Source organism: Lepus europaeus, chromosome 9 (genome assembly GCF_033115175.1).
Source record: "Lepus europaeus isolate LE1 chromosome 9, mLepTim1.pri, whole genome shotgun sequence".
NCBI lineage: Eukaryota > Metazoa > Chordata > Mammalia > Lagomorpha > Leporidae > Lepus > Lepus europaeus.
In genome coordinates, this window is record NC_084835.1 from 40,398,538 (window position 1) to 40,417,179 (window position 18,642).

General features: G+C 52.0%; 1 protein-coding gene across 1 annotated transcript in view; it reads right to left on the reverse strand.

The window, feature by feature from the left end:
• LRIG1 (leucine rich repeats and immunoglobulin like domains 1) overlaps nt 1-18,642 on the reverse strand; it is a 118,669-nt gene that overhangs the window by 7,975 nt on the left and 92,052 nt on the right. Inside the window, exons 10-12 of the mRNA XM_062201230.1 lie at nt 12,051-12,122; nt 10,951-11,022; nt 6,911-7,074 (exon numbers count right to left, since the gene is read on the reverse strand). Of these exons, the coding sequence (XP_062057214.1) occupies nt 6,911-7,074; nt 10,951-11,022; nt 12,051-12,122 (308 nt within the window). The remainder of the gene's footprint in view (nt 1-6,910; nt 7,075-10,950; nt 11,023-12,050; nt 12,123-18,642) is intronic.

Consider the following 18,642-nt stretch of genomic DNA (forward strand, 5'->3'; position numbering starts at 1 on the left):
GTTATCCAGTCTGAGAAAACAGACCTACGGGACGGAGCCACGCCATAATGGAAAACCGAGAGTGGGAGGAAGAGAGGCCTCGGACATTCCAAAGCAGGGGAAAACTACGCATCCACACACCCGAGACCCACACGTAGACACGCCACAGTCAGCCGTCACAAAGACGAAGAACCCCAACGATGGCCGGGGAAGCACCTCTGCTACAGAGGAGCTCCTCAAACCGTGACCGGCTCACTTGTTGCCATCAACTGCCATGCTCAGAGGCAGGAGGAGGCATAGTCAGAGTAAGGGGATTTGGGAGAGGAACCAGCGGACTGAACACTGCTTTCTCTCTCTCTCACTCTAACTCTACCTTTCAAATTGGTAAAAGCTACATAAAGCAATAATTATGAAACTGTGTTACGTGCTTATCTAAAAACGCAGCATGAATGACAATAACACAAGTGATGGAAATGAGTTAACATCATTAATTTAAAATACACTTTTCTATGCTGTTTATTTTAATCCCCATAACTGTTAAGAAATAAAGGGGCTGGTGTTGTGGTGTAATGGGTTGAGCAAATGCTGGCATTCTATATGAGCAACAGTTCAAGTCCTGGCTGCTCCACTTCCCATCTAGCTCCCTGCTGAAGTACCTGGAAAAGCAGCAGCAAAGGAACCCAAGTTCCTGGGCCCCTGCCACCCACGTGGGAGACTCACATGGAGTTCCAGGCTCCTGGCTTTGACCTTACCTACCCTGACTATTGCAGCCATTTGGGGAGTGAACCACTGGTTGGAAGATCTGTCTCTCCTTAATACTACCCTTCAAATAAACAGAGACATAAAAGACACAACAATGGAATTCAAATGGTAAACCAGAAAATATACATTGGATACAAAATAACATAGAAGCAAGATAAACCATAAAGAAATGTCTAGCGGGAAATTCTTTACCAGTTATATTAAAAATGAAACACTAGTCCAAAGGCTAGGCTTGCTATCATGGATAAAGTGCCGTGGTCCAGCCACATGCTGTCTACAGGAGACACATTTTATATTTAAAGACACAACTAGCAAACAGTCAACAAAACAGCTAAAAGATTTCTCTACTATCAGACAAAATAGACTTCAAAGGAAACTTCACTACAAAGAAAGAGTAACATTTTATAATAGGAAGGGTTCAAGCCATGAGGCACACATAAAAATTACACACACGCCTAAGAGAACAGTAGAAAATATCAAACAAAATGTGACAGATTGGGAGAGCTGGGGAATGCAGCAGGGCAATCTGTAGAGTGCAGTACTCTTCAATAATGGATAGGAAAACCAGGCAGACCCTGAGGGGGTATAGCTCAGGGGGAGAGCATTTGACTGCAGAAAAAACTAGGCAGAAGATCAACAAGGCAGGGAAGGCTTGCACAACAGCATAAACCAAACACACTGGACAGAAACCAATGGAACACTCCACCTAACAACAGCAGAATAAACACGCTTTGGAAGTGCACATGGAATATTCCCCATCGCAGACCACATTTTCGCTCACAAAACAAGACTCAATAAATTTTAAAAGATGGAAATCACACAAAGTATCTTCCTCGATGACAGTGGAACAAAGCTAAAAATCAACAGCAGAAAGAATACTGGGAAATTATTTTGTGGAACTTGAACAGTACACTTCTAATACAGCAAAGAAATCACACAGGAAATTAGCTAACAGTCTGATCTAAATGGAAACAAAAACATACCATACCCAAACTCCCAAGATGCGAAGATGCAACTAAAACATTGTTTTTAAATGTCGAGCTGTAAATGCCTAGATTAGAACATACCTGAAATTCACAGTGCCATTTACCTTAAAAAATTAAAAGGGCCCAGCCAGGTTAAGCTTTTGCTTGAGACATGAGCATCCCATATGGGCACCAGTTCAAGTCCCAGCTGCTCTGCTTCTGATCCAGCTCCCTGCTAATGCGCCCAGAAGAGCAGCTGAACGTGGCTCAAGCCAGGAATGCTAAGCTTCTGGCTTCTGGCTTCAGCCTGGCTGTTGGGGCCTTTTGGGGAATGAACTAGCAGATGGAAGACTGATCTCACTCTCTGCCTTTCAAATAAATAAATCTTTTTTTAAAAAATTAGAAAAAAAGCAGGCTGTACCCAAAGCAAGCAGAAATAAAGCAAAGAGAAAAATGGATAATCTACGGACACAAAACTTCATCCTTTGAGAAATAAACCGAATTGAAAATCCTTTAGTTACACTTAGCAACAGGGGAGAATGCTCACATTACTGCAATCAGGACACGCCTACTACCAAGCTCACAGCAATGAAAGTATGGGGACCACTCTGAACAACAGGATGTCAATAAATTAGCTGCCCTGGATAAGAAACACAAAGCCTAGAACCCATCAATGCGGACTCAAGAAGAAAAAGAAATTCTAAACAGACATTAACAAGAGACTGAATTAGTAATTTTAAAACTCCCTACAGGGAAAAGCCTAGATGCAAATGACTACCATGGTGAATTTTACCAAATAAAGGATTAACACCAAACCTTCCCCCCAACCACAAAAAAAAAAAAGATTCTCATTCTATGTGAACAGTAATAATAAAACAAGACCCCTTCCCCAAATTACACATATGCCGCCACAGAACAGTATCATTTGAGTATAAAAGTCAAAATCTTCATGAAAAATCCTAAGAATTATCAAGAAAAACACTAACAACTTGAATCCTACAACACATAAAAGGTGTTACACTCCACGATCAAGTTAGGTTGATCTCAGGAAAGCAAGGTTGGTTTAACATCAAAAATCAATGGAGGGCCAGTACAGTGGCATAGGGGGTAGAGCCACCACCTGCAGTGCCGGAATCCCATGTGATTGCCAGTTCAAGTCCAGGCTACTCCACTTGCAATCCAGCTCTCCACTATGGCCTGGGAAAGCCCAAGTCTTTGGGCCCCTGCAACCACACAGGAGACCCGGAATAAGTTCCGGGCTTTTGACTGTCTCAGCTCTGGCTGCTGTGCCCATTTGGAGAGTAAACCAGCGGATTTCAGAGCTCTCTCTCCCTGCCTCTGCCTCTCTGTAGCTCTGCCTTTCAAATAATTTTTTTTTTTTTTGGACAGGCAGAGTGGACAGTGAGAGAGACAGAGAGAAAGGTCTTCCTTTACCGCTGGTTCACCCTCCAATGGCCACTGTGCACCGCGCTGATCCAAAGCCAGGAGCCAGGTGCTTCTCCTGGTCTCCCATGTGGGTGCAGGGCCCAAGCACTTGGGCCATCCTCCCCTGCACTCCTGGGCCACAGCAGAGAGCTGGACAGGAAGAGGAGCAACTGGGACTAGAACCTGGTGTGCTGGCGCCGCAGGCGGAGGATTAGCCTATTGAGCTACAGCAGTGCCAGCAAATAAGTAAATCTTAAAAAAAAAAAAAAAATCAATGGAATATACAATGTTAGTCAAACATCATCGCTTCGTTGCAGAAAAAAACCCAACAAAATCCAACATCTTTTCATGATTAAAAAGAAGAAAAAAAAAAAACACAATAAATTACACTTAGGATGGAAACTTCTACAGCTTCATAATGATCATCCACAGAGGCCAGCCCTGTGGCACAGCATCAGTTCACCTCCTGCAATGCCAGCATCCCCTGTGCACGCCACTTCAAGTCCCAGCTGCTCCATTTCAATCCAGCTCCCTGCTAACAAGCTTGGGAAGGCAGCAGATGACGGTCTAAGCACTTGGGCCCCTGCCATCCATGTCTGAAACCTAGATGGAGTTCCAGGCTCCTGGCTTCGATCTGTCCCAATCGTGGCCAATATGGCCATTTGGGGTGTAAGCAAGAGGACTGAAGATCTCTCGATCTCTCCCCTACTCTCTGCCTTTCAGAAAAAAAATTTTAAAAAGGGTTATCTACAGAAAGCCACATCTATCATCATACTTCATGGTGAAAGAATGAACACTTTCCTCCAAAGATTAGGGGGAAAAAGCCAAGGTTATCTGACCACACCGCTGTTCCTCAACACTGTACTGCAGTGTCCAGCTGTGGCAATTAGGCAAGAAAGAGAAACAAAGCCCATCTAGATAGGAAAGGAAAATGTTTTTTTTTTTTGCAAAATGACATGATGATCATAGAACTAATAAATTATGTCAGCCTAGCCTGCAATATCCAAAACTAAATTGTATTTCTATGCACTAGTAATGAAAATCCATGAATGAAATCAAGAATTCCATCTACAGTAATACCAAAACAAACATGAATACATTTAACAAAATAAGTATGAGGTTTGTACATTAAAAAGCATGAAGGTAAAAAATTTTTAAAAAGCTAAAAAAGTAGAAAGACATCCTATGTTCATGGATTGGGAAAACACCACCATTATGATGATATTCTCTAAATTAATTAATACATTCAATCCATTCTCTAACAAAATCCCCAGAAATTGAAAATCTGATCCAAAAATTTATAGGGAAATGGCAAAGAACTCAAATAGTCACAAACAATCTTAAAAAGAACAAAACTGAAGGGCTATTTTCAGAGTTAAAATTATAAAACTCTTAGAAGAAAATATTCATCTTTGTGACCTTGTGTCATGCAGCAGTTTCTATGTAAGACATCAAAAGTGCAAATCATAAAATAAAAAAAGAGAAACTGTGCTCCACCAACTGTAAAATTTCAACAGAATGGAAGGAAATACTGGCGAATCCTATGCATGATGAGGGTTTGACACACAGAACATAAAAAGAACTCTTAAAACCAAATAATAAAAAGACAAATGAATACTGGCAAATGATTCAAATAGCTGTTTTTTCAAAAACTGTGTTAGTGAATGTTCATGGCAACATGATGCCCAAAAGCCAATAATACAACACAACCTAATGTCCACCATCTGATCAATACACAAAGTGCATATCCACATCACATTCACCATTAGTAAGAAGGAATAGGGGGCCGACATTCGAGCTCAGCAAATTACGCCGATACATTCCATATTGATGCCAGTTCAAGTCCTGGCTGCTCCACTTCAAATCCAGCTCCCTGCTAATGTGCCTGGGAAGGCAATGGAAGATGGTCCAAGTCCTTGGGCTCCTGCACCTATGTGGGAGGCCCGGAAGAAGCTCCTGGCTGCTAGCTTTGGATGGGCCCAGCTGTAGCCATCGGGGGAGTGAATCAGCAGCTTGAATCTCTCTCTCTCTCTCTGGCTCTGCTTCTCTGTAACTGTGCCTTTCAAATAAATACATGAATCTAAAAAAAATAAAATAAAAATAAGAAATAAGAGTGAGAGGCTCCCACAGAGCTTGCAACTCTCATCTCCTGCCAAGGGCTAACATGAGCCCCATCAACACGTAACGGCTGCATTAGGGGAAGCCTGAGCTGCCATGCAGAAGAGGGGATGAGACCGGAAGCAGCTCCCGCAGGCTGCACACTGAGGGTGGCGAGTCACAAGTACCCCCGGCTCAGCCACAGGCAATGGTGGCCCTGCACCAGGAAGGAGGGAGAAGCGGCACCAAGCTGAGGTCCAGGGAGCTAAGCATTTACAGATCTTTTCAAGATTGATTATCAGAAAGGCAGAGAAACAGAAACAGAGAGCGGGAGAGATCTTCCGGCTGCTGGTCCACTTCCCAAATGGCTCTAACAACCAGGTTCAGGCCAGGCCAAAGCCAGCAACTCCATCTGGGTGCCCTACATGAGTGGCAGGGGCCCTGGTCCTCAGGTCATCTGCTGCTGCTTTCCCAAGCCCAACAATAGGAAGCTGGCCCGGAAATGGAGCAGCTGAGATGTGAAGTGGGGCTCCCACGCGGGAAGCCGGGATTTGCAAGCATCAGGTTAACCTGCGGTGTCCAACACCGGCCCCTACACAGTTTAACGGTCTGAGACTTGATGAAGAGAGGACTGACGATCCGTGGCCCACACACGCGCCTAGACAACAGGAGCTGCCTCATCAGCCGGCACAGCTTGGCAGGCAGGGTCGGGAAGCCGGCCCTCAGAAGCGGTGCTGGCGGGGGTGATGGGCAGGTGTGTGGAAGGAGGGTGCTCATCCCTTGCTCCCGGCAGACACACTGGCTATCGCAATGGCCAAAAAGGAGGAGGGGAAAACGGCGCACAGAGGGCCCCTCACCCTTAAGTGGGTGTCTGGGGGGAGGTGTGGGGATCATCACAGCAGGGTTCCTAAGGCTCAGGGCAAACAGGCAGAGACCCACAGGAGTTCCAGTCGGGCCCGGGGATCCCACCCTTACTCCTGTCCTAACACCGCGAAGATCTCAAAACCATTTCTCCTCGGCGGGCGTGCGTGTGTGTGTGCGTGTGCGTGTGTTTGCAGCTGCTCAGCATTTTCTGTGCTCTTTTGCAACCAAACTTGGATCCCCACCACTCTGGTCAAATAGATGGCGAGAGCCACATTCCAAAACTCAGAAGGAGAAAAAGGAACTTTAAAGCTACAAGTGCAGATTTTAGTGGTCTGGAGACATAGCAAGAGTACAAGTCAACATCAAGGAATTATTTTTACTACAGCAACTGTTCTCCTGAGACTTGTTCTTCCTGTATTTAACCTTTCATTCTTGGGGTTGGAAAGAAACACACATTAAAACCCCAGCCTAGTACGCTGAGTAAACTCACGGCTAAACCCGGGCACCAGAGGCCTTCTGAAACAACAGAACCATCTTCCTGCAACTGATTATTCTGCTTTGTAAGCGAACCGGCTCCTGCTGCCTTCTGATTAAATGCTTGTACTCCAATGACCACATAATGAGGCGCTGTACGGTAAACACGGCGTGTGGTTTCAGTGGGAAATAAATTGTATCCAGCAGCTGATCTGCAGCCATGGGCTGGGGTGTGCCCTCATCACAGGAATCGCTCCCACAATGAAGACTTCCTCCCGGTCTCCTCGCCTTCACAAGGCGGGGGGTGGGGGGGTGGGGGGGGGGTGGAGGGCAGAGACTCTCACCACACACGAAGCTCTCGGGCGGCACCGAGAAGATGCTCTGGCCCTTCAGGGACTCTGGGTGGGCACAGGTGGCGGTGACCAGCGCCTGCAGCATCCTGTTCACGAGCCATGGGGGCAGCCACTTCAGCTGGCAGTCACACAGGAAGCTCTCGCTGCTGATGTGGCTGAAAGAAAAAAAAAAAGAGACAAGGACGGACACTTACAGGGTGACCACAGAGAAGGGACGCTCCCTCCCACAGACGCAATGACTGGCCGCCTCCCATCAGCTTTCCATGTCAACACCTCCAGAAAGCTGGAACGGGAACTGACACGGTCTCACAGTTCCTCTCCAGCGACACAGAACAATGCCTGTGATCTACCTGAAGACGCAGCTCCTGACGGCGTGGGCAGGAGTGGAGGCCGAGACTGCACAGCACAGGCTCCCTGCCGCCGCTGATGCTGTCCGTCCGTGCACCAAGAAGCTGGGCTTCGCTCATGTTCGGGGAGTGGACAGTGCTCCTCTGGGCCTGTTCCCAGCCTCTGATTCACCCAACACAGATAGTGCTGTCCCCTCTTTTGTTTTTTTTTTTTTTTTTTTTTTTTTTCCATTTTCCTGATATGCAGCTTGGAGCTTCTAAACTCCACTTACAACAACCTCTGAGGAATCCTCTCTCTTTCTGGATGCTCTCACTGCTTTTTTTTTTTTTTTTTTAAGATTTATTTATTTGAAAGAGAGAGAGAGAGGTCTTCCACCCGCTGGTTCACTCCCCAGTTGGCCACAATGGCTGGAGCTGCACCGATCCAAAGCCAGGAGCTAGGATCTTCTTCTGTGTCCCCCACATGGGTGCAGAGGCCCAAGGACCTGGACCATCTTCTACTGCTTTCCCAGGCCATAGCAGAGAGCTGGTTGGGAAGTGGAGCAGCCGGGTCTCAAACTGGCACCCATATGGATGCAGGCGCTGCAGACTGGGGCTTTCACCCGCTGCACTGCAGTGCCAGCTCCTCTCACTGCTTTTTTGATTTGGCGATACCGCAGTCTTCTTCGTCCCTGGATCGGCCTTGCTACGTGCCTCCCTCCCGTCTGTGTACTTATCCCCACGCCAGCCCTGTTCCGGGGGCCCCAGAAAGCGGCCGCGCTCCAGAAGCAGTGCTTGTTAGTTAACTGCCACTGCCCAGGGAGCATGAGAACGCACAGCTTTGGTTTTGTGAGGCTCCAACCAAAACAGACAATATTTTCTTTCTCATTTCTCAGCAACTGAGAGTCAGCTTTTTGAACAGAAATCGGAACGGCCATCTCGGCGGACATTCCTTCCTAAGGAGTCACTTGAAGATAAGTCCACCCTGGAGTCTCGCTGCCCGCTTCTGTGCTCCAAGAAGAGGATGACGGCCGGCCCACGATGGGGCCAAGACCAAGATGGCAAACGCACAGGCTCCCCTGCCATCGGCGTTCGGTGACAACAAGGGGGCACGAGGACACTGAGCAACTACACAAACGGCCCGTGGCCAGCAGGACGGCAGCAGTCACCTTTCCGCCCACCGCTGTCCTCAGACGTCAACAAAGCAGCTCTGCTTTGGCTTTGCGTCTCCTGCAGTTCCCCTGGTCCTTCTCACACAGTGGCATAAACTCGACAACCGGTGAACAGCAAGGGAGAAAGAACTCCAAGCCAGAGCACCCTAGGCTGAGGACACTGAGTCAAGTCTACTCTACCCTCCGACTCCTCGCTTCCACAGGAGCTGGGCTTCGTAACTTACTACAGTCATTCTGGAAAGTGCTTCTGCCAGGATGCAAACGGAACATCGCAAAGCCACTGGAACCGGGATGCCAGCCCCTGGCAGACCTTAAATCGGCATGACAGCCCAAACGCCGCACGTGCAAGCCTAGAGGGAGAGGCCAGCCACTGCTAGGAGACCTCACGCACTCAGCGAGGACAGGGACATAGTGAACTTGAGCCATGGGAACAGACTGGGGAACATGAGGATGCTGATCCTCGATGGACGTATAAATGGAGAAGGTGAGGCCTCACCCCCGACCTTCTGTGGACCAGCCGGGCCTCACTCTTCAAGTATCTGCTACCTCCTCCACAATGAAGCCCCTCAACGGAGAAGCAAGAGACTAGAGCCCAGAGCAAAGGAGAGAGGGTCTTCCTGCAGGCTAAGCGAGGAGCCGGTCAGCAGTGAGGTCGTGGTGCCTCCACCACCGCCAATGGCACACACAGGAAAGTCCGAGAGACCAGGCCCACTCGACTGCATGGCGGGGTCTGCAGGCTTGCACCCACAAGCCCCCTGGCCTCCCCAGCTGCCCAGAGCCTCGGCTTCCACAGTTTGCCCTCCCACCGTCCCAGACATGACTGGCTCGCCACAGGCGTTTGAATGATTCCAACTCAGTGTGTTTCCAATCATTGCTGATGGAAAGATACCCAGAGGATGACTAAGTATACAGGGGAGAGAAGGACCGTGCGGGTGCAGAATTAACCATTTCTCCCATCAGAGGACTGGGCCCAGGGCCAGCCACAATAAGGTGCACGCACCAACTGATGGGAAACCTAGGCAGGAGACCAAGGTTGAGCCTCCAGAACCAGGCAGAAGCAGGGTTTTTTTTTTTTTTTTTTTTTGGGGGGGGGGCATAGGGGGATGGAGGGGGCTGGGGAGACAGCAAACTTCTAGAGGGGTCCAGTTCTTCCCAACCTTTTCTGTGAGACCCAAAACCTCATCTGCCCCCTCCTTTTCAATTCAGGCCTCTGGTACTCCTGATATTGCATCTGAACGTTCCTGGGGTAGAAGTCGCAAAGGGACAGTGCACAGGGGATCCCTGCTGGCCTTCTGCGGTCCCAGTCACCGCCCTTCCTTCCTCACATACCCATCCCGGCCCCCAGCCTCCCAGCTCAGTCTGGAATCACCACCACCCCTTCCCTGTGAGGAGAGCTACGACACCCTTTCTGCAGACGGCTTCTTTCCCAGGCAGCGGACCACAGCAGAACCACTGAGGTTCTGGGATGCAGCAGCTCTGTGTGGAGCCTGGAGGCGTCCAGAACCAGCTGCCACCACCTGCGGCAAACCCCAACCTTGCTGGCACAGCATCTGCTCGGCAAAGCCCACAGCACGAGTCAAGTGCCGGCCACCTCCCCTCCCACCTGGAGGAATGTCACTTGCTGCCCGATCCCCGACCGCAGAGACCGTGCCACATCACCCCATTCCCACCCTCCCTGCCCAGATCCACGGTCCACCATGATTGGCCTCAGGAATGGGGTAAGATCGGGGCACGAAGGTGGCCACTCCAGGGCAGGTGTCCTCCTGTCTGCTCCCAAAGTCACACTGTTAGCGAAGTGATTTCATGGCTACGACTCATTGGCTGCAGACCCAGACCCATGTATAGAAGTGATCCACCCAGTCCAGCTCCTGTCCCAGTAAACTTCAGGAGGGGTCCAGTTCCTGGGTTACAGCTAAGGTCTTCTAGCCGGGGGAAGGTCGACAATGGCCTCACAATACCCCTGCACTGCTACGGGGACCCTGAGCCTCCGGTCGCCCCCTCAGCTCTGCCACCAGCCCACCCAGCTCTCTTAAGAGCCCTTCTCGACACAGGTTTTTCACTTCAGTGCAACTCAGGACAGCCTGTTCCCGACATAACTGAAGGGGTGATTATCCACTTTATAGAAGAGAATTTATTTCACATTATCTACAACAGTGGTTAGCAAATTACAGCCTGCAGGCCCACCGCCTGCTTTTGTTAATACGAAAGTAATGGCCCACAGCCACACCACTTGCTTGTGTATTACTGATGCCTGCTTTCTGCTCCAGACACACACCCGAGCAGTCCCCACCGAGACTCCAGGCCCATGAAGTCAGTATCTGTTGTGTGGCACTTTAAGGACGAATTCACTGCCCTTGACCCAGTGACTGCCCCACAGCGGTTTTCTGTTTCTTTCAGGACAGCGGAACCTGCATCCACTTAATAAACGGTCACAGCTGTCACCGCAAGTACTCATCGTGCACTTAACCAGGTGTTTCTTGCACTGAGTGTCCGCATCTGTGTGCATCAGAGCCACGAGAGCCCGGGTACTTACAGTTCCTTAAGATTCTTCATCTTCGCAAAGGCGTCAAGCTGCACAGATCTGATGGCATTCTCTCCCAGGTTCCTGCAACACAACATGACCACTTCCGCTCAGGAACCTGGGGCACCCTTCAAGCGAGCCACGTGTGTGAACAAAGACATTCATGGGTTTTTCCGGACAGCCCTAGCCAGACCCCTTCATCCCCTCCGTCCCCGCTCCAGGATGCAGCTGTTACTGCCCACGCACGGACAAGCGCTGAGAATGTCTTGGGGGGGGAGGGGGGTTTGCAGTGGGATGGGAGGAAGAGTTCCTAACGGGCTGTAGCACAGCAGGTAGAGAGGACGCTGAATGTCCCCACCCAGCAAAAAGAATCAGTGCCTGATGTGATAAACACGCCAGTCACCCTGATCCTCTCACACATGTGCATGCCGGCATGGCACAGCATAACCCTGTAGACACAGACATTGCTAGGCACTGATTAAAAATAAAAAACACATTTACAATAAAACAGCTAAGTTGAGGCCTGCTCAGCAAGTCAAGAGCAATGCATCTCCTGGCAGCATAAACGTCAAACTCTATTCCAAAAGCAAATAATCTGAGAATCGTGTACCGCAGGCCCAGATGGTATCAACACGGATGTCTCGGGGCTGGCTCCGTCCCCTCTTCCCGGGGTCTCAGAGGAAGCCCCTCTGGTAGCAAAGCTCAGGTGGCGCCTGAATGGTTCTGAGAATGCAAAGCTGCCTCCGTGGAGAAACCGGGCCTGGTTCAGGCAGAGTGTCCGTCCCGGAAGTGGCCTCGAGGGTGGGGGTGGGGGGCTCTTGCAGGAGCCAGGTGCGCCGTGAAACAGGCAGCTTGGGGGAGGAAGGTATTTATGCCCGTGCCAATTGTGTTAATTGGGAGCACACCAACCGGCCATATGTTCCGTAGCTGTTCCTGGCATAGGCAAGATAAAGGCCAAAGTTGAAGCTGACTTCTAATGAGAAGGAAGCAGCTGGCGTTTCCAGAGAGCCTGTTTCTCGGTTTACAAAGATGCAATTAAATTGCGAGCAGACTTCCCCGCAGCCATGGTCTGGCAGGCCTGTGGGTCAGGCAAGGTCTGGCGAGATACTCACAGGTGCTCCAGGGCTTCCAGCCCCGAGAACGCTCTCTTGGCCACGGACTTGATCTTGTTTCCAAACAGAGTCCTGCAGTTTCCAAACAGCCAGATGCAGGCGGCATGGGGGTGGAGGACGAGGGAGGGTTTGGAGAAAGAGAACAGGCAATTAGCATGGCACTGGCTGGCACGCCTGTCCTGCGAGAGGCAGGTGGCGGCTGACCTGTGCCGAGCCCATGGGACTGACGGACTCGGGCCTCCCCTCTCAGAAAAGAAATACTTTCAAGTTTATGAGCACGACAGGCTGGGACAACATGGGCAGGCTGGCAGCGTCTCTCTGCAGGGACCCCCAGAGGGGGCAGGGGGGGCTCGGCTTCACAGCAGACGTAGGGGTCTTCAGTGACAGGACACGGTGGGGACAGGCCATGAAAAGCAAGGAACCAACAACTGCTGCCGGCTATGAGAGGTGCATTCTGGGATAAAGGGGCCCCAAAGCAGCAAGAAGAACACCGGGAGACAGGTCTTGAGGCTCCACAGCTCTCTGCACCCTACATGGGCCGGGCAGCCAGGACGTAGCTACAGCAAGCTACACCTCTGCCCACGAGAATGACCCTCAGGGCCTGCCCCACAGGTCAGCCCCAGGGCCAAGCGATGCCTGCACCCCGAGAAGTGGCTCTGGCTTCCTGGAAATCCCAATCCAGCCTTGGCGGTAACTGTTCCAAGTTTCCCCATACCGCCTGTTTTCCGATTCGTGGAAACTAATACACAGGGTGCAAGAAAATATGTAACATACATGAGTGAAACTGACAAGTTGAGACTTATTATTTATGGCCCTTGTCTATGCTCCTGAAGAACAGTGGCTTTTCTACTTACTACTTGATGTATTCTTTACTTAGTGGAGGGTCAGGTGTGTGATTATAAAGAAAAGTGAAAGAAAAGTAAAAAAAGGAGGCAGGGAGGGAGAGAGGGAGGAGCAGGTATAAAGTATCACTGTGTTCTTAAAACTGTATATACTGTGGCATAGTGGTTAAGGCCATGTGGGCACGGTTTGAGTCCTGGCTGCTCCTCTTCTGATCCAGCTCTCTGCTATAGCCTAGGAAAGCAGTAGAAGATGGCTCAAGTCCTTGAGCCCCTGCACCTGTGTAGGAGACCTGGAAGAAGCTCCTGGCTCTGGATTGGCACAGCTCCAGCTGTTGCAGCCATCTGGGGAGTGAACCAACAGATGGAAGACCCCTCCCTCCCTCTCTCTCCTCTCTTCCATCTCTGCCTCTCTGTAATTTTACCTTTCAAATAAATAAATCTTAAAAAAAAAAAAAGTATATGTGAAACATGATGCCTTTTTATAAATAAAAATGTTTCCCGCAGCCTGCGTGTGCTCCTCGCATTTCATTAGGACCAAAGGCGTCCTTCTTCCGTGAGGCTGCCTATTACACAGCGAAGCCTTCTCTAGGTGGGGGAGCTCCTGGACTGTGCTGGGTCCCAGCGAAGCAAATAATCCAACTCCCCCTCCCTGCTGTCAGGCTCTGAAGAGAACCTATAGAGACACTCCCTCCTCCCTGTGGCAGCCAACTGCCACAGACGACCCAAGTGACCACCAGCCACGTGGGCGCTTCTCCTTGAACGTCCGCGGGAGTGACCGAGTGACCGTGGGGCCTGCCGAGACTGGGAACTATGACGTGGCGGAGAACCTCCAGAGCAAGCGGGGGTTTAGACCCTCCCCGGATGGGCAGATTCCTCATCCAAGAGCCCGGGGAACAGGGGGAGGCTCTGCACTGGAGCCCAGCTCTGCCTTCGGCCTGCACCAAGGCTGAGACCCACAGGTGCAGACCAACACCAGCCCCTCTCTAAACGGAGGGGAGGAAAGCAAAGGAAACAAGCCCCGGAGAAAACCAAAAGAATGCAGGGCGGCCTCGCGTGGCTCAGCCCAGGGGTCCTGGAGGGCAGGGGGCAGGCAGGGTGCTGGCCAGGTGTGCACAGGAGGCTGGCTCAGGCCGGCACAGCCCCCAAGAGCAAACACAGCGCACAAAGGGCCTGCTCCACCTGCTCCCAAGGGCACCACTCGCCTGCAGGCCAACTTCCGGGGCACCCACAGCCCTGGAGGCTCCCTGGGCTCCCTCCATTAGAAGCACATTCCTTGCCCAGGGGCCTCCATGGAAGCAGCCCCCAGCAGCCACTGTCATTCAGCCTTCAGACAAAGCAGCACTGTTTCCTGCCTCCGCAGGGTGAAAGGCAAACAGGCCAAAGACCCCTCGGGCTTTGCCTTCTCTCCGACTGTCTCCCTGGACGCGAGAACGATCTCATCCTGACAGACCCTCATGAACCTCACTCGACCCGAACCTTGGACTGTCGAACAGCCCAGCCAGACACGGGAAAGCCCGGGGGCCGTGCTCACTCCGGCTCCTGCGGCACAGGACTGGCCGGTGAGCACCAGCTCGTGGGGCACGGAACCCCAGGCGCTTCTGCGAGCCCTGCCAACTTCCACACTTACTCACATCCCCGCAGGCTGGCCACTGTGCGCTCCAGGTCCCCGTAAAAACGCACCGAGCTGTTCAGTGAAATGTCCCGTAAACCAGATCCAGGAAAAAGCTGTGCTTTATTTCATCCATTAAGTATTAGTCACGATGACCTCTTTTACAGTGAGGGCAAGCTGTTATTTCTAATGGTGACAATCGCAATAAAATACGTTCTCAAGCTCTCAATTATGCAGAGGCTAATCATCCCGGGGTGGGGCGGGGTGGGGGGCGGATTACCACAGCCCAGGCCTTCTCCCAGTAGAGAGCTGGGGGCTGGGGGCTGGAGCTCCAGCTAGCTGCGACAGGTCTTAGAGCAGGCTGCTGTGTGGGGGAAGCCGGGCTGTGACGCTGGGCCAGGAAGATGCTCTTCCGTCCCGCAGCCAGGGCTCTTGGGGAAGGGCCAGGGGCCTGACCTCCCCAGCGCCGACTTGGAGCTGAGGAAGTCACTGCTCAAACTTTCCTCTCGTGCATCTCCTGGCCAGCCTGGCCTCCCAAAGAGGGAGTTCAGTATCCGCCAGAGCAGCTGTGGCAGGCACAGGAGGGCAAAGTGGTTCCTGCGCTCATGTTCTTGGGAGTGGCCAAGACATATACACCTGCCCCCAGCCCTCACCTGCTCATCACTGGGCACAGCACCTGGTCAGGCAAGAAATGAGACCTGGCCTCCTTTTCCCAGTCTGCATCCTGCCCCAGGCACTCCTCCTCGCAGGTCCTGAGCTAACTCCACCCCTACCCTTCTCAGCAACTCCAGAGCAGGGCAGCCCTGCCACGTGCCAGGCACCTGTTACCTGTGCTCTCTGCCCCCAGTGTGAGATCCAGAAACCCCCCCTTCCCTCCTCACATGCTGCCTCTGTGCCCCTGTGTGAACCTAACAATCCCAGGCAAACGAGTAAGAAGAGAGCACACTTCATTCTTGGCACATTCTCGCCCTGCCAGGAGGCTCCAGTTGGAAGGACTGCCCGCAATGGCGGTGTCTGGACAACGCTCACGCCAGGTCGTGCGGCCCTGGTGCTAGTTTTGTCCTCTCCAGGGCAGCAGTTCCGTCTGGCCTCTTGCATGGAGAAGGGACCCCCGGTCCTGGAATAACTCAGTGAAGAAGCTTCACCTCTCCTTTTGGAAGGCAGATCCCTGATGATCAAGCCTGTAGCTCTTGCTGGACCAAGGGGACTCAGCACGGGACTGTGGTCTCCACAATCAGGATGGGTCATCCCATATGACGTGGCAAGTGGAGCACAGCCCTTCTCTATGGGAACACCCTGGGCAGCTCAGAGCGAGGCGGGCTAACTAGGTAAAGTTTAGGCGACCTGGAACTGTGGTTTGCATGCAAAATGATGCCATCTCTTTAACTGTCAACTTGATGTGCCCACCCTCCCAGGATGTCCCTGTATCACCCAGGACCAGGGCACAAGCGAAGACCCCACCCCATCCAACTGGGATACCACCCCTCATAAGAGCAGGTGGAATAGGGAGAGAGCCCCCGTTCTGCATGGAACCTGCTGAGAAGTCCCACTCCTGTTTTTGCTCTTCCCGCCATTGACCTAAGTACCACCACTCCTGGTTTCTCACTCTCCACCATGGAACACTCCAGGACACATAGCTCTCGTGTGCACTCTTGCACCACGGAGCTCAGAAGATTTCCCAGTTACTGGCATTCTTTCTTGTTTGTCTTTTTCTTTTCTCTAGTTGACGGGAAATTCTTGGGCCCACTCCCATTGTGTGCCTCTCAGCGTGGGGCACGTTCATTCCCTCATTGCCAAATAAACTCTATTCCTTTTTGTGCATGATACCAGCCTCTGCTTAGCATTTCTCTCTGCAGAAGAATCTGGATTTAAAAATTAATTTATTCATCGCCCACACCAAATGGATCTCAGCAGACTTGACCCGGGCCACACGAGGCAACACAGTGAGGCAGCTGCTTGTCCTGGCCACGGGCACAAATAGAGCTTTCCTGGCAACGTGGTGAGGAGACCGCAGGGGGAAGGGATCAGAGCCATGACTGCCTCCTCCTTCCCCCTCTTTCTCCTCCCACAAGTGTTTGCTCAGGACCTACAATATGCCAAGCACAGAGGTTTTCAACTACTGCAGCCAGCAGGCAGATCCAGCTACCTCTCCCTACAGCCATTCCCCAACCAAGCTGGATTATTGAGGGTCAAACCATGGGCATCGCATCATTTTCTTTTTCTTATATAAGAAGAAAAGGCTTCTTTTTTAAAAATTTTGCAGCCTAACCATGGTGTTATCAATAACTTCACATACATTATCATAGTAAAGACCTTCTGCTGGTGCCCCCGTTTCCCCCAGGGGATTTTTTGGACAGGCAGAATGGACAGTGAGAGAGAGAGACAGAGAGAAAGGTCTTCCTTTACCGTTGGTTCACCCTCTAATGGCCACCGTGGCCGGCGCACCGCGCTGATCCAAAGCCAGGAGCCAGGTGCTTCTCCTGGTCTCCCATGCGGGCTCAGGGCCCAAGGACCTGGGCCATCCTCCACTGCCTTCCCGGGCCACAGCAGAGAGCTGGACTGGAAGAGGAGCAACTGGGACAGAATCCGGCGCCTCAACCAGGACTAGAACCCGGGGTACTGGCGCCTCAGGTGGAGGATTAGCCAAGTAAGCTGCGGAGTAGGCCTCCCCCAGAGGATTCATCTCTATTTTAGAAGAGTGTACAGAACCTGCAGCAGCAAGACGGTGATCTGGGAGGCTGGATGGGGAGGTGCGAGACCCTGGAAGAGGTCAGTGTAGGGCCCACGGCTTGAGTGAAGCCCACGTCAAGCAGCACAGCATGGGAGAGGAGAACTGGGGCTGGGCTGACTCGCTGGGGCTCACACACAGCTGCTGGACCTTGTCCAGGTAACAGAAACAGGAGCACCAGGGAACAAAGACTTGAGTAGGGGCCAGCCTGACAGTGGTCCCAGGGCCACCGCTTACCCCTCGTGGCAAGCAAGAGCCTCCTGAAGGCCACAGCACCCAAGTAGTAGCTCGAGGGCCTACTGGGGGTACAGACCCCACAAAGCAGTGGCATAGCTTGTCAGGTGCTTTTAGCCTGGAGATCACATGTGCAGCCTGTGGGCTTCGCTTGTTAGCAGCAGGTATGTACCCACTCCAGCTGGCTGCTTCCAACTTTTTGTTTTTTAAGATTGATTTATTTATTTGAAATGCAGAGTTACACAGAGGCGGCGGGGGGGGGGGGGGTCTTCCATCTGCTGGCTCACTCCTCTTATAGCTACAATGGCTGGAGCTGGGCCAATCCAAAGCTAGGAGCTTCCTCCAGGTCTCCCACACGGGTGCAGGGACCCAAGCACTTGGGGTACCTTCCACTATTTTTCCAAGACACAGCAGAGAGCTGCATAGGAGGTGGAGCATCTGGGACTCGAACCGGCTTCCACATGGGATGCCGGCACTGCGGGCGGCGGCCTTACTACACCACAGTGCCAGCCCCTGCTTCTAGCTCTTCCCAAACTCGCTGTGCCTGGGTACAAGGGACCAGGAGGCCGGGGGAAGAGAGCACTGCTTTAGGGGCGAGAGATGACAAACTGGTTTGTACTTCTGACAAGCCATCAGCACAGGAAGCTGGAGAGGCAGCAGGATCTTCGGAGAGCCAAGCAAGCTGACCACGCATCACTACCCTCTGGGCAGGAGAGGTGTGAAAACGCACACGTTTCCAAACCCATCAACGGCACCTACACACAGAAAGACACTCCCCCACCAGAGCCTTCCCTAAGGCCTCCAGCTTCACCAGGGCTCTCAAAATATTTACTCGGCTCAGCTCCCTGTCACTGCACAAGAGCTGCGAGGTGAGTGGTGAGGTCTCGTCTCTCGGGGCCTCCATGCCGCCTGTTGCCAGTAAACAGCAGAAGTCACCCCAAACCTACTCCTGTAGGCCCTTTGGGAGGCAACTCGCGGCAAGTGCTGGTGAGATGCAGGGAGAAACAGGGTGGGCCGAGGGAGAAAGCATGGGGGCCCATGCAGCCGGACAGGCAACTCCTGACTCTGCCACCTACCCACCGTGCCATCTCAGGATCTCTGCCCTTCTTCCCACAGAGCCTGCCCCAGGGAGCCCCTCAGACATCCCACACGCTGCACAGGACCTCACAGCAGAATGGC